The 17,985-nt window shown below is 46.4% G+C and overlaps 1 protein-coding gene across 2 annotated transcripts in view; it reads left to right on the top strand.

Moving 5' to 3' along the window:
- LOC147733530 (lactadherin-like) overlaps positions 1-17,985 on the top strand; it is a 268,497-nt gene that overhangs the window by 44,686 nt on the left and 205,826 nt on the right. For both annotated transcript variants that reach the window (XM_086958129.1, XM_086958130.1), the window contains exon 2: positions 13,580-13,705. In XM_086958129.1, the coding sequence (XP_086814255.1) occupies positions 13,580-13,705 (126 nt within the window). The remainder of the gene's footprint in view (positions 1-13,579; positions 13,706-17,985) is intronic.

The following is a 17,985-nucleotide window of genomic DNA, read 5'->3' as shown; positions in this document are numbered from 1 at the left end:
CTAAGTATGTTTTTTTTAGTAAACCAATAAAAACAGTTTCTTCAAGAGACTCTCATACCTCTAAACATTAAGTCCATCTTTTGGATGACCACTCAAACGGAGGGGGCCCATGAAGTGAATGGGGTAGAGAAAAATCAGGGGAATGAACAAGCTACTCAAAACAGAAATTCTCTACCGCAATAAATAAAGTGCCCTACAAGTTGCCGATATATAGACACCCAGGGATCTGGCCAGGCACATCAAAATGTATTAGTAGTTCATTGACAATGATTGATTTATAAATAAACCTATCACATCCCAAACCCCATTCACACCAACAGTTTCACACCAACAGATTCATACTCTCGTATACTAACAAGTCCTTTAAGTCAGGGGTTCAACCATACTCATACCAACAATGCAACAAATAAGAACAAATGGACGAATTTTTACAAGTGGCAATGACAATGGTAATAATCTATGGATAGATAAATCCTCTACATTTTAAGTGGCACCAAGTATGTCCAAGGCCATCCAATTGCATTTAAGTTATGATAGTAACCACAAGTGTGGATCATGAATTTGATTTGGTCCATAAAATAGTGACAACACCGACGCGCGTTTCGGTGTTCGACTCGGTGTGGGTCTCACCTTCCTCAGGGCAGGGGAGTCAGAGGACGTGGCTGTTGGACATGCCCTGGATAGAAATATGGGAATCAAGGCAACAAAGAGATTGTGCGGTGTATAAAGAACAAGCAGTGGCGTTGCCAATAGGTCTCGCAGTAGGAAAGTTGGAGCTATTGGTTTTGTAAATAACATTTTATATTTATATATTGTTATTGACAATGCCAATAACGATATATAAATATAAAATGTCATTTAGAAAACCAATAGCTCCAACTTTCCTACTGCGAGACCTATTGGCAACGCCAGTGCTTGTTATATGTTCTGCCTCTACAGCTTTTCCTCTTTTCTGATGCCTGCCTGTTTGCCTTTGTGTGTCTGTCTGTGTATTTGTCTGCTGTTTATCTTTTGACTGTCTGCTGTTGTCACTGTTTCTTTCCATGCATTCTCTCTAATTGCGTTTTTCTTCCTGTTAACCTCTGCGCCTTTTGTCTCTGTGCATTCCTCTGTTTATTTTATAGATCGTGTTCTATGTGCTGTGCCTCACATCTTTCCTTTTTCTTGCCTCTCCTCTGCTGTCGTTCTTGGTGTATTCCCGTTCCCGCTGTCTGACTGTATCTGGGACTGTTACAGCGTATTTGTTTCTGTGTCTGCCTTGTTCTCTCGGTATCTTGCCATGTTCTTCGGTTGTTCCCGTCGGTCACTTCTTTTTATTGGCTGGAGAGGCCCAAACATTAGGGCCCCCCGAAAGTGTCCACTAAACACATTCAAAGGAAAGCTCAAACATAAGCAAGGTGCAATGTCACCAAGTTAAACTCAGTTTAGGCCTAAAGGCACCTTAAGGCAGGTTTGAAATGTGTATTTCTGCTTTGGAGTGCCTGCTTCTCAACGTCATCATAACCTAAAAACACTCAGGTCTTATCTCATTTGGACTGATAATAACCTTTTCCATAAGCATGTTTTTTTCAATATTCTATTGCCCGTAAAATGTAGTCAAGTCTTTTATGGTTACCTCGGAGAACCGCTTAATGCAAGGACCTGTCTCCCCATTGCAATAACACTGAACCCTTATTGTGATCTTGAGTGTTTCCCAGTGATCAGGGTTTTTAGTGGAATATGGAAGGGCAGGGGCTCACTTTACAGAGCCCCTGCTTGCTCCTGAGAAATGCCACAAGCTCGCAGCACTGCGGAGAAATGCCTCTAGTAAAAGACTTGCAGGGACCCGGAAGCAGAGAGGACCTGCTCATTTCATCACTGCCTGAGATTGCTTGTAACATGCTACAAAGAAGTCCTCAATGCACGTACACACTTTGATATTTCTTAATGGGTAATGCAATGTAATGGATAATGTGATGCATGGCTAAACATTTAGAAGGTCCCAAAGGCGAGACCTATTGGCTATGCCAATGCTTTTTTTTTGTTCTGTCCGATTTGATTCCCAGCTGATGTTCTCACTGTGTGAACTTTGACATGTAATTTTATTTTCACTTACGTTAGATTAACTTTGATATGGCTCTTCTCGCAAGCCAAAAACGTGACTAACATTAAAGTAGTAACATTTGCTTCATCATCAAACATCGCATTTCCGCAAGAACGGCGCTCGAAATGGACGCTGATCGCTTTAATGGTAATGGTTCGAAATAGCTTCTTGAGCTTACAGCCCCGGTATTGCTTGCAGTATAGATACCCTTTGAGCATACCTGAACGCGACACTGAAAAGCAGTCACTAGAGGGTGCTAGACACTCACAATAAGGAGCGGACACACACACACACACAGCTGAGCACGGAATTCATTAATGTAGAAATAATGGCGAAAACTGTCCGTGAATGGGAGCTTCTCCTGCTGGGTACGAACAGATATCACCTTGCACACATGCAACTCTCACAACAACTCCGAATATCGTCTCCAAGTGGAATGTGGGACGCACTGGCTGGCCTCATATAGACACACCATGAATGACCTGCGAACACGACAGACATTAAAACGCCATCATGCAGTTTTCCACAAGTGCACTATTACCGACGGTGCGCGCGCTTTGATTCAATCATCGAGCGATAACTGCGCGGAACAGCATTGGGTAACCTAGTGGCCTCTTCCAGCGCAGCCTTGTATAGAAGCCGTTTACTGTAGGTAACCTGATTTATACTTAGTCTCATGCTACCAAGAAAATTTAGTTTAATAATTTTGCATTTCTTATTCTAGTGCACGAAAACGAGCATTTCCCGCGTAATCTCGCAGTCTTTAGTTGTTGCCATTACTCAAGAACCCGTGTCATTTCTGTTGAAGTGGTGGTCGATCAAGGGGTCAGAGTTTGACGAGTGAGAGCGCACTGGATAATTACAGGCATTTCTCTGCCGATACCAGGAAACGGAAATGAGTCAAGTACATACCGACACCGGAGGCCAAGACCTCACAGACAACCTCGATTTGAAGCAAGATGGAGCGAGTAAAAAGCATGGGGTAGAGGTGTGGGGAAGGGTATGCACTACTCTACAAGCTCAGAATTAGTTAGACAATCATAGAAAGCCCACAAACAAGAGAGTAGCAAAAAAATAAAAATACTCCCCAGTTAGAACAAAATATCTGAGGGCACCAAGCAAGTGTGCCCAACCCTCCCTAAGCAAGGCAGTGCTGGGAGGGGGGCTGCGGCCGTGTGAAGTGATAAGCCTTTGAAGTACACAGGCATGCTGTGACGGAGGTGTGAGAGGTCTCTGGCAGGCAACAGATGGCCTGGCCGTGAAGCAGGGGGCAGGGCAGCGCTGGGGAAGCCTGTGGGAGGGTGATTGATGACTTTGATGTGGGGAGGGAGGAGAGCCTTTTGCGAGCCTGCAGGAGAAATGCTGTCGATGCGCGTGCATGTTTAATCACGTGGTTCACGTGAACTGCATGAAAACTGCGGGGCTGAAAGCCCTTGGTTTGACGATGATTTTCGCCACTTGAATTCTCACTCCCTATCGATGCGCTTGCGCGCATCGATAGGTTGCGAGACCTAAAAAGGGGGAAGGCCCTCCCCGTGGTTTCTTGAAAGCGAGACTCCGCCTTAAGGGTAGCAGGGAGGGTCCAGTTATGTAGCCCGTTCAGTGGCACGGTAACAAAGTAAAGCGCAGAGGTTGAGTAAAAAAGTCAAAGACTTCGTCAAAAGTGTGGAGCCGGGGCCACAGAGAGTGAGGGGCACCACTCCGTCAAGGTGGCATATTTAGCGTCGGGGAAGCCACCATCTTTTGGATGATTTTATCACTAGTTCTGCAACATTTTTATGTTTATAAACATCTCTATCTGCAGATCTGCTACTGGAACATTAGACCTTCGTAAAGGCTGCATGGGTGGCTCAAAAGATATAGTGGGGATTTGGATAAAATAAGAGACTGCTCCCAGGGAAAATAAAAAACAGGTTTTACCTCTAAGGAGGAGGACTTGAACCCCAAACACATTTTTCTTTCACCTCAACAACCAAGCTAAGAGTCTGCACTATTCTTGGTTCTTTGAGACAAATTCAGCCTGTGTCATCTGTTCGTCTTTTGTGCTTTATGACTTCCTTAAGAACCTTCCTGACTGTGGCAACATGCAAAAAAGTACATGTCCAGGGTTGTTAGGATTTTTAGCGCCATCAACAGAATCTCATTGCTCAAATGTCCTGGCAGCAAGTCCATCTTTGATGCTTATACAGACACCATGGCACACTCCTTTTGATAACACCATAGGTGCTCCCTAGACCTGCCTCTTGTAGCCCAGACCCTGAGTGTGTCATGCTTAAATCTATTGGCTGACATCCAGAAACCACTGCCCAATGTATCATTTTTGATGTCCTACAACTCCTGCCTTGGACATTATGCTTTGCTCAGGGAACAATCTATTTGTTTGTCTCTTCCTCTATTACTCCTGGATTGCATCACCTCTGGGGCCCTTGGTAGAAAGCTTGTATGTCTTTCTAACTTCCATCACAAACTGGGTTATTCCTAGTAATACCTGCACATGAAGATAACATTGCACTTCCTTCTTTGTTATTACTATTTTGGAAAAGATGATAAAGCTGAAGATTAACTATTTCAATCCCAATGTCTAGTGCCTTAACCTCTGGTTCAAGCTGTACAACTGCCCCCAGTTCTTAGTTCTGTAACCCTCCAAACCCTTTAGTTCCATGGGCTTCAAGTGTTTTCTCAGAACCCTTTTCATGTGATTCTGAAAACCCTTATATCCAGCTGACACTCCCAGATGATTCTTGTCAGAAGCCCTTTGAGGGCCATGGGGCAGGCAGGGATTACTGGGTCCAACCGTGGTTGTTGAGGCCTTTTACTCCTGATGTCCCGGAGCCCGGCCTACTATAGATCCTGAGTACATGGGCTCACAGGGTACACTGGTCTTGGCAAGCAAGCAGGCAGGTCCTGGGGCTCCAGAGCAGATGGTCTTGGTTTTCCTGGGTAAACACCTGTCACCCAGCAAGGAGACTAGCAGGCCTTGGCCCCCGGTCCTGGTCACAGGCAGAAATCTTTCAAAGCTCCATCTCCTCACACAGCCAGTCTGGCTGCTTGGCAAATCACAGTTTTTGGGGGTTCAACCTCCTCTTTTTGTGGTCCATTTCCAGACACCAAATGTGATTTAGGGTCTTGGTCTTTGACGCTTTGTGTTGGAATTCTGCTTCTTTTGAAGTGCATTCTTTCTTTTCTCTCTCCCTCTTCAAAGGCTGTCTGTTACAGCCAGTGCTTAATTTGTAAAATATTAAGTGCCAGGGCTCTGACCAGGAGGCCACTGCCACTTGCACCACCAATCGCCCCTGTCATCGCTGCCAAAACAAATAATAACCATCTCTCTTGCATGTAAATGCAGCAGTTCAGATTATTCCAGGTCCCCAAAGCTAAAAGAATGAGACAGACCTATGGTATGACTGATACATGATCCATACTTCAACAAACGACGACATGGGAAAATTTATGATTTATTTAATTTTCCCTTGTTGTCGTCTGTTGAATCCACCTCCACCCCAGCCGGCCCACCACTCTTACCTGCATGGGCTGCGGCTGGTCATCCTCCTCGTGCCAAGTCGAGATCAACTACAGCCTCTCGAAGCCAGTTCTTATTTACAGTCTCTCTAATCGGGTGAGTGTGGAGTGCCACCTTTAACGCTCTCGTAAACCTCGAGGTCTGACCCACACTTCGACTTTCAGCTTCATGAATCTGCTCTTAGGCGGGAAGCTGCCTTGGATCTCCCACCCTGAGTTCCCTCTCACAGCTCACTGTAACTCTGAACGCCACTTTTCTCTTTTACATCCATAATAAAGGCGAGTTTTCTCAATTACCTGAATTAATAGTTACATTTGTAGACTCCATTTTCAAGTTGGCTTTCCCAGGAGAATCGATGCACATCCACAAATATCATACGACAGGAACTGCTTCCAATCCCTGGATTCAGCCCCATGTGCCCCCTGAAAGCCTCTGTGCTCATGTACAGCCATCACATGTCCATCATCACCGTTGTAGGCCATGAACTGCGCTCACGTGACATAGCTCTTGCATGCTACAAATTGGCATGATATACCAGGCCTCGCCCTCATATGACAAGGTGCTCTCTCTTTATGTCTCTCTCTCTGACATTCCTTCTCTTCTCCCCTATAAACTTCTTTTCCTAGAAGTTCTGAGCAGCTGGTCTCTTAGGTTAAGCAAGTTTATGGAAGAGCCCGGAGTCCAAGCTCCCGGAGATCAGGAGCACTTTAGAATGACTCCTTCCTGCACTGATGTGTGCGTATTTTTGTGTGTGTCCGAACTCATGCCGGAATGCACTTTATGGAACAAATTGAGGTAACGCATGATTCCAAGATATGGAACCGAATTCCTGAGCTTATACGCTTGGAACCTAACTTCTTTAGTTTCAGGAAACAGCTGAAAAACGTCCTTTTCTCCTGAGTAGTGCTTGCTAAGTGTCGTCACATTAACCGCATCGCTGCAGCAGCTTTTCCCGCTGTGTGCGGCAATTTTTAAAAAGCTGCGTTACATGACGAGCTCAGCTCGTCATCCGCACACGACCACCGTGCAGCGAAGGGGTTAAGCGCTGGGATGCCCTCGGGTATATGCTATACAAGTGCGTATTCATTCATTCATGATCAAAATTGATCTTCGCATTAGCAAGTTACTATTAGCAGCTTCCCAGCCCATCGATGCAAATTAACCCTCAACCTTCTCTAATAGAAATAGTCCAGCAAATACAGCCAGGCCACATCCCCGCCAAATGGAAATACAAACAAACCAGAACTGGTTTTGACTTGCTTGTCCCTGTGGCACAGTTAGTATGGGGCCCATGCCTGGGCACTTCCATTACACTTAGAGCATCTATGCAAAGAGGAACAAAGTGACGGAAGGTATGCTTGAATTAATTTCAGCCACTACTCGCTGGCCCATTCAAGTTCATCATTTTGCACTCACTGTGCCACCTTAGACCAAATATTAACCATATGCAAATCAGTCTTCGTACTCCTCCAACAGGAATAGTCCAGGGCGATCTGCCAGGACAGGCTCCCTCTAGATGGAAACACAAGTAAACCCAGAATAGTTAGCCTTCATTGGATTTGTGTTTGTTAATGAATTGCTTGTAAATCTGTACGCACAATCCACCCTGCAGTCCTATTCATTAACTATTGTTTCTGCCTAGTAGGTTTTTGTCTTTGGGCTCTACCTGTGCTCTCTGAGCGGCATCTGAGGCTTTTCCGGTCATTATTTGCTTCTGTTGCTTCCTCCTTGGTGGACGTTATATTCCTACAGGGCTGCCATTATTTAGACTACACAGCCTCTCACTGTACGCCTCACCCCTGAGTATATGTCTTTAAAGAACATATGTAAAACCCACCTATTCACCGTCTAACTGCTGCTGGTTATAGTGGATGAAACTGGTGGGAAGGGTGTTGGTGTGCTCATATAAATGTACTAAACAATCAATCAACAAATCTGTTTAATTAAACTTGAACTGTTGCGGTTCTGATTATCAAAAAGGAGAACAAATCATTCTCTCTTCTAATTATAATTTCAGCTTCTTTGTTCTTCTCCTTCCATGTGAGGCACAGTAAGACCGTAATTGATTAGTACGTGCACCTTGGGTCCTCGGGCCACCAGGAAACATCCATTACAACACAGTCATTACATCGCATTGCTTTTACAACGCCACTGCCTTTACATTGTATACCATTACAACGCATGCCATTACAACGCAAATCACTACAACACTTGCCATTACAATGAATGCCATTACAACGCGTTATAAGGTAAGTAAGGGAGTTTTAGGCTGGACATGGGTTTTGGGGTAGATGGGAATAGTAATTTTTATACATACAAATTGTCAGGATGCACTCCTGATTCAATGCTATTTTGTCTCCTGGTTTTTCATTGTGTGCGTGCAACTTGGTTAAGTCCCTCGCCAAATGACACTGGACACAACATACTTCTGTAAAAATAAGGCGTCATTACGCCCCAACCAAATGCACTGCAACATACGCCGCTTTGGCAATCGTGTGTACTTGATTCATCCAATTTTACTCATATTTATCTCTCTTTATTCTAGTTTCCATTTTACTCCCAATGTTTCTCTGTTCTTCTGAAACTTTAAATCCCCGCAAGGAATCATGCACCATTTTCCATGCTTCTCAGTGTTCAAACTGTGCCACTCCGGTCCTCATGCAAGAACATGACAAGTGCAAGGTTCATCAAAGGCAGTGTTTATTCAATTAAACCCAATGCATTTCGGGCAACACCGTGCCCTTCATCAGGGATCTCTGTAAACAATCGAAAACTAATAACCATTTAATACTTGTGTTTTAACATTTTACTAAATTCATTATCGTGGTTTGATACTCAATGCACTTTGCTTATCAATACTCACATGCTCTTATCTCCTAAACCACTCCATAATCTCTAGGGTTAGAACCCCTCTAAATTACTTTGTGTGCCACTATCTAAAATCACCCGTTCCCCGAGTATTTTCTTCTACTTCTTCCCTCCGTACAAGTTGTTTACCGCTCTCTTTATTGCAGATATCCTACTCAACCATCTTTTCCACCACCACAGTATCTCTGTGTCTGTTTTAGCCTGAAGCCAAGCCCTCTGGCTTTCCTCTTGTTTCGCAACCCTTGCTGATAAAGGGTTGCTTCACAATCTTGCTTATATTAATTGACAGAGAGGCCAGGGCGTAATAACTTATATAAACTCTGAATATTTATGTGGTTCGAAATTGCAGAAATACTCAACCCCTCTGAGAAATGCCTGTTTTATGGGTCTTGTAAATACGAAAACTATTACAAGCTACAAGACATGTCCCTCACAGGCACCTGTATTTGCTCTTCAGAACATAAGGTGGCATAGTCAAACTTGTATAATGTAAGCCATGTATTTATGCTTTTGCATAACATATTGTACTAACACGCATGTTACAGACATTGATGTGTCCGTAAATTTGCTATTCAGTGAAGTTACTACCTCATAAGCAGTGATTCTAGCTTGCACTAATAAATGTTGTTGTTGCAACACTGCCTTAAACGTTACCTGCCTAGGGTCGAGTCAGTCCTCCTTTTTCAGTCTACCCTAGAAACTGCTTTTTCTGTGTCGCCTGTTCCATATTTTCAAAACAACTAAACAACACTACTCACATATACACATCCATTTGGAAGTTTTAAACCAGCTTCTTCAGCCATTGGTTTCCTCAAATGTCAAATGTCATTCACATGTTTCTCTCACCCAACACAGTATACAGTACCGGAAAACAGTCAGCCCACTTCATCCATTGTCTGTAAGTAATGGTACTTTGCCTGATCAGTTGATTCCTGCCACTCATATTTTCAAGTATTTTTTTTTTTTTTACTTTGGGAAGCTAAAACACTGAGATATGCCCGTCAAGATTTGAACTTTCAGACACCAAAAAACAAGCATCAGTAAAACCTATCGGTTAGGCAAAGGCCGTGCCTGCCAGCCTTTTGGAGTTGTCATTGCTAATTTTGTTTTATCATGGGTTTTGCAAAGCCTTATTATTGAGGATATTGCTAGGCCTCATCAAACTAAAAGAACAAAAAGTGGCTAAAAGCACTAATATTTTGTTGGGCTCACAACCAACGTCTTTCTATAGTTGTCCGAAGCACTGATGGGAACTACTTTGTATGTGGATGTGCTCCTTACAAATGGGAAGAATGTCACTCGTGGTGATGTTGGCCAGTGGCTGAAGTGGTCTAGCCCATTGCCCATTGCCCTATGCTGTAACTGTAGAGGGCGGAGAAAACACACAGGTAAGTCCCTAACAGACCAGTGGATGAAGAGGACTGTCCGACAGTCATAGAAGTAAATAAATTATCAATATATTATCCATTAAAAAAAACATTGTAGCATTCTTATGTGTCAGATCAATACAATGTAAGGTTTAATTGAGTTTGCAATAAGAAGACCCAATTAAATGTCACAAATGAGTTAGCTGGTGCAAAATAATAAAAAGCTTGAGCGAAACTGCGCATATAGATCTGCATCTGCTTTCAAAATGTGTCTGCGCTCAAAAGAAATAACACAAATATAATCTATTTTGACACATTATGCTGGCTTACTTTTTTAGATTACAATAGTACTCTACGCATTGTCTGTTGGGTATGGTTGTCTGCCAGTTACATATCTTACAACATGAAAATGTGAAAATATAGTTACATTTATAAATGGGAGGTATTCTCAGGGCTAGCGCTATGTTTAATCAGTTAGATCCTGTCTGTTTCCTAAGATTTTGTTTGGAGAATTGTCACCAATGATTTCGCAGTCTCAACTGAATAAGGAAGTGATTAAAAACTCCCCATGGGGGCATCAAAGTGGATGGAAACAGTGATTGTGATAAAAGAGGCTACCACAGCAAAGAACTGCGGCAGTGTGAACATAAATGCCAGAGTTTATCATAGGCTTTATAGGTGATGCTTGCAAAACACAATGGAGCAGCGCTATTGATCATTAAGGAAATAGGTTCACCTTGTCATGCCGGTTTTAGGACAATTTTTTTTAGTTCATTTTTATTGCAAGCATGCACCTGCATCATTTAGGAACTTATACACGTTTCTTGACATTTTGTTCTTTTTACTTTTTGTCGCATATACTTGCAAAAAAATAAAAACGAGAAACGCTGCTCTGAAAAGTCATTGCTTCCCAAGAACAGACATATTAGTTTTGGCAATGCTTGATTGGTTTGTTCCTCTCACTGAATTTCGCTTCTTGGTCCCGAGGGGCAGGCAATAAGCACAGCTCTGCTGCTCCTTTCTCTGTAATCCATCTGAAATCATGCGGAAAAGACAATGCTGACCCTGCTTCCATTTGGCCGTGCTCATGCTGTACACATACCTCACACATGTGCACATTATTAAATGGAACAAATGCATCAGCTGTTGCAGGGCAGACACGTGTCCGACGAGGAGCGCGCGAGGTGGGGCGTCGGCTCACTGCACGACTCGTTCTTCCCGACCCCTGGCACAGGGCCGACCCAGAGTACATTCCTGTGGGTTACTCCAGAGAGTGTAAAAGAGCCGGATGTTCTGAGAATCCTCGCGCTCCTGGGACCCGTCAGAGGCCCGTGCGTCAGGACACTGCGCTTGGCCGCATTGTGACTGGGACAAAAGGCTTTTATTTCACAAATAAATACACAGGCTCGCAGTCATGCGGATAGGTTCCCATTGTTCTGCCTTGGAAAAGATGCACAACGGGCCAAAATGGAGCTGAATGTGTTTGTTTGCTGCAGGGAACAAAACACTCACATTTTTGTAAGCGACATCCTCTCCAGCTGACCCCAGCTGGGTCTACACCAGAGGTCTTCAAACTTTTTGATGCCGAGACCCCCTTGTAAAACCTTTTGAGGGGTAAGGACCCCCTTCCGACAAAAGTTTCTAGAAACTGGTACTCCTCATCATCATCTTTTGACAACCATAAATGCGCCTGTTAGACCTCATCACAGCCATCATTCATCCACCCACACTTTCACACATCCATCCATCCTTTCATCCTTCCATCCTTCATCCATCCACACTTTCATCTTTCCATCCATACATCCATCCTTTACCCCTCCACCCTTCCACCCATCCACCCATCATTCATCCACCCACCTTTTCGCACATCCATCCATCATTCATCCATGCAACCTTTTATCCATCCATCATTCATCCATGCAACCTTTTATCCATCCCTCCATCCACCCACCCTTTCATCCTCCCATCCTCCCATCCATACATCCATCCATCCTTCATCCATTTACCCTTTCATCCATCCATCATCCCCCACCTTTTCATTCATCCACCCATGCTTCATTCATCCATCCATGCAACCTTTTATCCATCCAAACATCCATCCTTCATCAGTCCATCCATCCACCCTTTCATCCATCCACCCTTTCATCCATCCATCCTTTCATCCATCCATCCTTCATCCGTCCACCCTTTCATCCTTACATCTATCCTTCATCCATCTATCCTTCACCCATCCACCCTTTCATCCTTCCACCCATACACCCATCCTTCATCCATCCATCCACCCTTTCATCCATCCATTCACCCATCATTCATCCACCCATCTTTTCACACATCCATCCATCCATCATTCATCCATGCAACCTTTTATCCATCCATACAACCTTTTATCCATCCATAAATCCTTCATCCATCTACCCTTTCATCCTTTCATCCATCCACCCTTTCATCCATCCATCCTTTCATCCTTCCATCCACCCTTTCATCCATCCATTCCTCATTCATCCACCCACCTTTTCACACACCCATCCATCCTTCATCCTTACATCCATCCATCCACCCATCATTCATCCACCCACCTTTTCTGTGCCTCTCTCATGGAGGGGGGGGGGTCAGTATCTCTCTGCTCTTCCTTCTTTCCCGATCATGGGAGGGCATCTCTGTGTGTCCCTGCTGGGGTCGGGGACGTGTCATGGGACCCACAGCTCCAGGCGCGCAATATGCATTGACCTCAAAGGGCTACACTACAGCCTGCTCCCCCAGCCCCCTCCGCCCCCCACCCCCCACTTCTCCTCCTCCCCCAGCTCGAAACGGCTTCAGGGACACACACACACACAGTCACACCCGAGTACTTGACAGGTCTTTAGAAGACCTTTTACTTGTTAATGAGGCTTGGATGTTTTTCACACCTCGGTGTGAATCAGGCCTCCGCCATAAACACCCTCGATCAGCCCACCGCCAGGAACTGTGTGCTCTGGCAGAATCTGCGACCCCCTTCCAAGGACTCCACGACCCCCCTGGGGGTCGCGCCCCACAGATTGAAGACCTCTGGTCTACACGGTACAGCGAGTTGGGGCTGAAGCAGAAACACCCTGTGGCGCTGTATGGAGGGAATAAACGGTACTACTACTAGGCGTTGCAGTGTTATGTTTTGGTTGTTGCTTGGTCTCTTAGGAGAAAAGACACAGGGCCTCATTTACTAGGTTGTGGCGCCGGGCAGCGAGAGTGTCTGGGTTGTAGGAGTGAATGTTTTTGTGCAAGATGGGGCACCTTCCTGCACAAAACAATCACAAGCAGTGTTTTCCTCGTTCTAGGTCTGCTGCAAAATGCAGCACAGGAAGAAAGATGAAAGAATGTGGAGAAATAAGGAAATTTCTCCTCGTTGCACCTCCCTAATGCCACCTCTGCTGAGGCGTTAAAACCTGACTCATTCCCAGGTTTGCGATTCCTCGTAAATCCGGGAATGCTTCTGATTCCATGGGTGTTGCGTGCGAACACCCACAGCAACACCAATGGAACACCCCTTTCACGCTGTGGCACATATTTACGAGGCCATGAAAAGCCACACAAAGTGGATTTGCTTGGCTTTGTAAATATGCTGCTGCACATTTTACCACCGAAGCGTAAAATAAGTGACGTCTGGCGGCGCAAAAGTGCAGCTTGTGGTCTCGTAAATGATGCCCTAGGTGTGTATGTCTTCATCCCTGTATCATGCTCCATTCTCACTGACCCTCTGTTTTGCAGGTGAACTCTGTGACGTAAACCGATGCCTGAATGGAGGAACCTGTCTCACTGGCATATCCGCCTCTGCCTTCACATGCTTCTGCCCAGAAGGCTTCACTGGAGTGATCTGCAACGAGACGGAGAAAGGTATGAATCCCGGCTGAGCCTTCCTCTTCTGCAGTCCACACATTCACCCAGTGGGAACATTTCCTCACACCGTAAATCGACAGTAGGGCTCCTTTTTTAGGTCTCGCCAGAGATCTTTTGTTGCTGACTCTGCTTCCCAGGAGACAGCACCTGGCCGCGCGCATCTCGCGAAAGGCGATCGGCGCAGGCCACGCGCGTGCGAACGCGCTCGCCGTGTCTGTCTCCTGGGAAGCGCATACATACACAGGCACACTTCCCCCAGCACGCATGCGCACACACAGACACACGCACGCACACATACAGAGACCCCCGTCGCGCACACACACACACGCTCCTCCGTCGCACACACACACGCTCGCACACACAAGCGCACCGCCCCCCGTCCCACTTACCGCCAGTCCGGTCTTTCCCCTCATCTCGTGCAGAAGCTGCGCTGGACACCAGTTTATGCATCCCCTCTCCTCGCGCGCCACAGTCCACGTCGTACGTCATAACTTCGGGGCGGGGCTATCGGTTGGGGGCGGAGTCCGGCAAGGCATGGCGCGTTAGAGCTTTGGGATTGTTGTGACGTCACCAACCGGCGCCGGACCGGAAGTAGAGGAGGCGGCCGAGCTGTGACAGGTGAGATCCCAGGGAGAGCAGCTGGGCACGGGGCCCTTCCTGGACACTTGTTTTCTTGGCGCTGGCATGAATGCATGTAGCGCCTGTGGGCTGCTGCCTCTCTGCATTAGCTCTGGCTGCTGTCCTGTGCCGGGTGGTGGAAATCAGTGCTGCGCCTCTCGATGGCCCTGAATGCGCCAGTCCCCATCACTCGTTCGTTCCCCTGGGCGGGGCTCCTGTGTACTGCCCCCGGGGTAGACCTTGCTCTGCGCGCTCATCCCCCAGGGCCAAGGGAAGGAATGCGGCCTCTGAACCGTGGAAGAGGGAGGGAGCGGAGCCACATACCTGACAACACTGGCAGGCCCCTCCCCCCCCGCAGCCCCGCACACACGAGCACCCACAGTGCTGTCACGGTCTGCAGTTACAATCCGATGCCATCAAACCCGCACACAGACACCCACGCTGTCTTTAAAACCATGCCACCCTTCACACAGACACTCCTACACAACTCTCAACGATAACCTCGACCTACACGGAAGCACCTTTCCCCCTTCCACTCAGGCACCGCAACCTGCACGCTGGCGCCCCCTGACTACATCCTACACACAGAGTAGCACTGACAGACTCTGATGCACTGACTGGCCACACTTCTACACCATTGCCATAGTATCCCTCACCCAACCAGCACTAACAGCCCAGGCAACACACTTCCCCCTCGCACTCTCCACACACTGAGCCACTAGACCCTGTCACTGCACACCGACAAACCCCACCTTCACACCTCCCTATCACTGACAGACTCCCCAGACTACCACCCTGTCACCTGTGATCCTGCCACCCATCAGTATGCTTGCCGGATGACAGCCTCACCATGCCTCCCTACTTCATGAAACACGAAAAAACGAGCATGGCACAAGAGTGGAAAAAATAAACCCAGCAGCCATGTCTCAAGTTTTCAACAGCCAAGTTATTCTAAAGTGTCTTTCTTTATTACTGCAAAAAAGCAACACCACAGGGCAATATTGTACACATGTTTACAGAAGCATCCCTAACCTGTGCAACAAACTCACAACGTCACACTTTACGGCTGATTCGACAGAACGCAGGCATGTACCAAACAATACATTCAGTGCACGCACTTTCAAACAGCATCCTTCCAGTTCGCACTTACTGAAACAGTGTGCACTGCTGCCCCTCGCAGAATGCGACAAAGATCAGTGTGGAGTGACTGCTCGTAACATGCATATGTGGAGTGGCGGGCCGATATATCCATGATTGATAAACTCGATAAGATGCCGAAAGCGGTGACGTACGAGTCATTTGGGGCCCTTTGTTAGTAGAGCAGGAGAGGTGTATTTCAACTCTGTACAAAGGGACAGTGCGCCGTGAGGTGCATTATCAAAGCTGTGTGAATAATAACAGCTGTGAGCCCATGCCTGAGGTGCATCAGAGCTGTGTAAATAATAACTGCGTCAGTCCCGTGCGTGAGGTACATCATCAGAGCTGTATGAATATTAACAGCTGTGAGCCCGTGCCTGAGGTGCATCATCAGAGCTGTGTGAATAATAACTGCATCAGCCCAGTGTCAGAGTTGTGTGAATAATAACAGCTGTGAGCCCGTGCGTTAGGTGCATCATTAGAGCTGTGTGAATAAGAACTGCGTCAGCCCCGTGCGTGAGGTGCATCATCAGAGCTATGTGAATAATAACAGCTGTGAGCCTGGGCCTGAGGTGCATCATCAGAGCTGTGTGAATAATAAGTGCGTCAGCCCCGTGCGTGAGGTGCATCATCAGAGCTGTGTGAATAATAACGGCTGTGAGCAACAGCATACTCTTGCACACACTCTCACTGCTCATCAATTCAAAGTTTGCTAAAAACTTTATGCAACGCATTGTCATACACAATGCCAATATCACACTTTAATGCTGCAAGACTTATTGCAAATGCTTGTTTTTTATTTCTGTAATTTGTTATTGTGTAAAAAAATATATATTTACATGGAGCATGGGATATACATGAGTGGATGATCAGAGAAAGAAGGAAAAAGAGGAAAGAAAGGGGCGCCGGGGGGTGGGAGGGGGGGGGGTAATAGTTTGATTGTCCGTGTTCTGTTGGTCGTTGTCTTTTGCCTCCTACTCTGCGCCGCTTCGTTGTTCGTTGGTATTCCTTTCCCCAGCCCCGGGCAATAGTTAGGAAGGGGGCGGATAGAGGTCGAGGTCAAGAGAGAAGAGTGCTCGGTACGCAGGAAAGCGTGTCCCTTCTATTGTTGTCTGGATTCTGCGCCTATGGTGGTTTATGTGATGTTAGGTAAAGGTCTAGGGGTCCCCACATGTTCACCTGCCTATGGGTTTTCGGTGAGTGTTTCGCTGTGATGTTGTCTGCCCCCCTTAAGAACGTGACCCAGTTGAGCCATGCTTGGGGCGCGGCTTTTGAGGTGTCCTTCCAATTACTTAGGACCGTTTTGACTGCCGCCGTTAGCAATAGGTCAATGAGTTTGCGATCTTCTGTCGTTGTGATTGACGGAGCCGTAAAGCCTAGGACTAAGTTTGGGAAATCTATGTGTATGTCTATTCCTGTGATCTCATTGATGAGTGTTCCAATTCTGTTCCAGAATCCCCTGACCTTAGGGCAGCTGAGCAGAAGGTGTTCTAGGTCTCCCTTCCCTTTGTGGCAATTCCAGCATGTATCGCTGTCTCGGATCCCCAGAGCGGCCAGGCGGGCCGGTGTCCAGTATGCCTTGTGCATTAACCAATATTTGGTCTGGTTGAGCGCTGCCGTTATTTTCTTCCTAGTGGAGGATCTCCACATCTCTGCTTTCTCTGCTTCGCTTAGCTCCCTTCCTGCTACCGCCCCCCAAAAATTTGTGACCTTATCATTTAGTTTGCAGTTTTTGGGGCGGAGGACTTTGTATAGGTGTGCTACTTGATGTCCTAGTGTGTTGAGACTGACTGCGAGTTGTATGAGCGGAGGTGTACGGTTATTGAGGTTTGCCTTTCTGATGGCTACTTTGATTTTCAGGAAGTTGTAGAGCTCTATGCTTTGTAGGTTGTGTTTCTTTGATGGTGTTGAAAGTTGTGTATGCGCCCTGTTTCTGAAGGTCTTGGGCCGTGGAGATGCCATGTCTATACCATTTGTGCATGTCTAGGACCTTATCTCTGTATTTCAATGTCGGGTTGTGCCATATGGATTCAAGTTGGCTGCCTCTTATGCTTGATGTCAATAGTTTGTCAACACTCAGGAGAGCTGTTTTCGTGTTCTTCAGGACGGGGTTCTCCTTGACTGCTGGGTGTCGGGTGGCTGTGAGGAGGGTGATGGGGTTCATTCCTTTTAATAGTCCATGCTCTAGTGTTAGCCATGCTGGGGTATATTCCTTTCTTGGGTCTAACCAGTGTAGTCCCTGTCTGGCTATGCATGCTACCTGGAATCTTTTGAAGTGTGTTCTGTTCAGACCGCCCAGCTCTTTTGTGAGCCTAAGCTTGTGTAGGCTTATTCTGGGTTTTTTCTCTTTCCACAGGAAGTTGTTCAATATCTTGTCTAGTTTCTTGTGGAAATCTTCTGTGTTCATCAATGGGAGCATGGTTAGCATGTAGTTGACCACAGGTGTTAGCATCATTTTTATCGCTTCTACCCTTCCCCACCATGTTGTGAATTTGGGCGACCACCCTTCCACTTTCTCCTTA

The sequence above is a fragment of the Lissotriton vulgaris genome, chromosome 2_1, assembly GCF_964263255.1.
Source record: "Lissotriton vulgaris chromosome 2_1, aLisVul1.2, whole genome shotgun sequence".
NCBI lineage: Eukaryota > Metazoa > Chordata > Amphibia > Caudata > Salamandridae > Lissotriton > Lissotriton vulgaris.
This window is presented reverse-complemented; position numbering and strand designations above follow the sequence as displayed.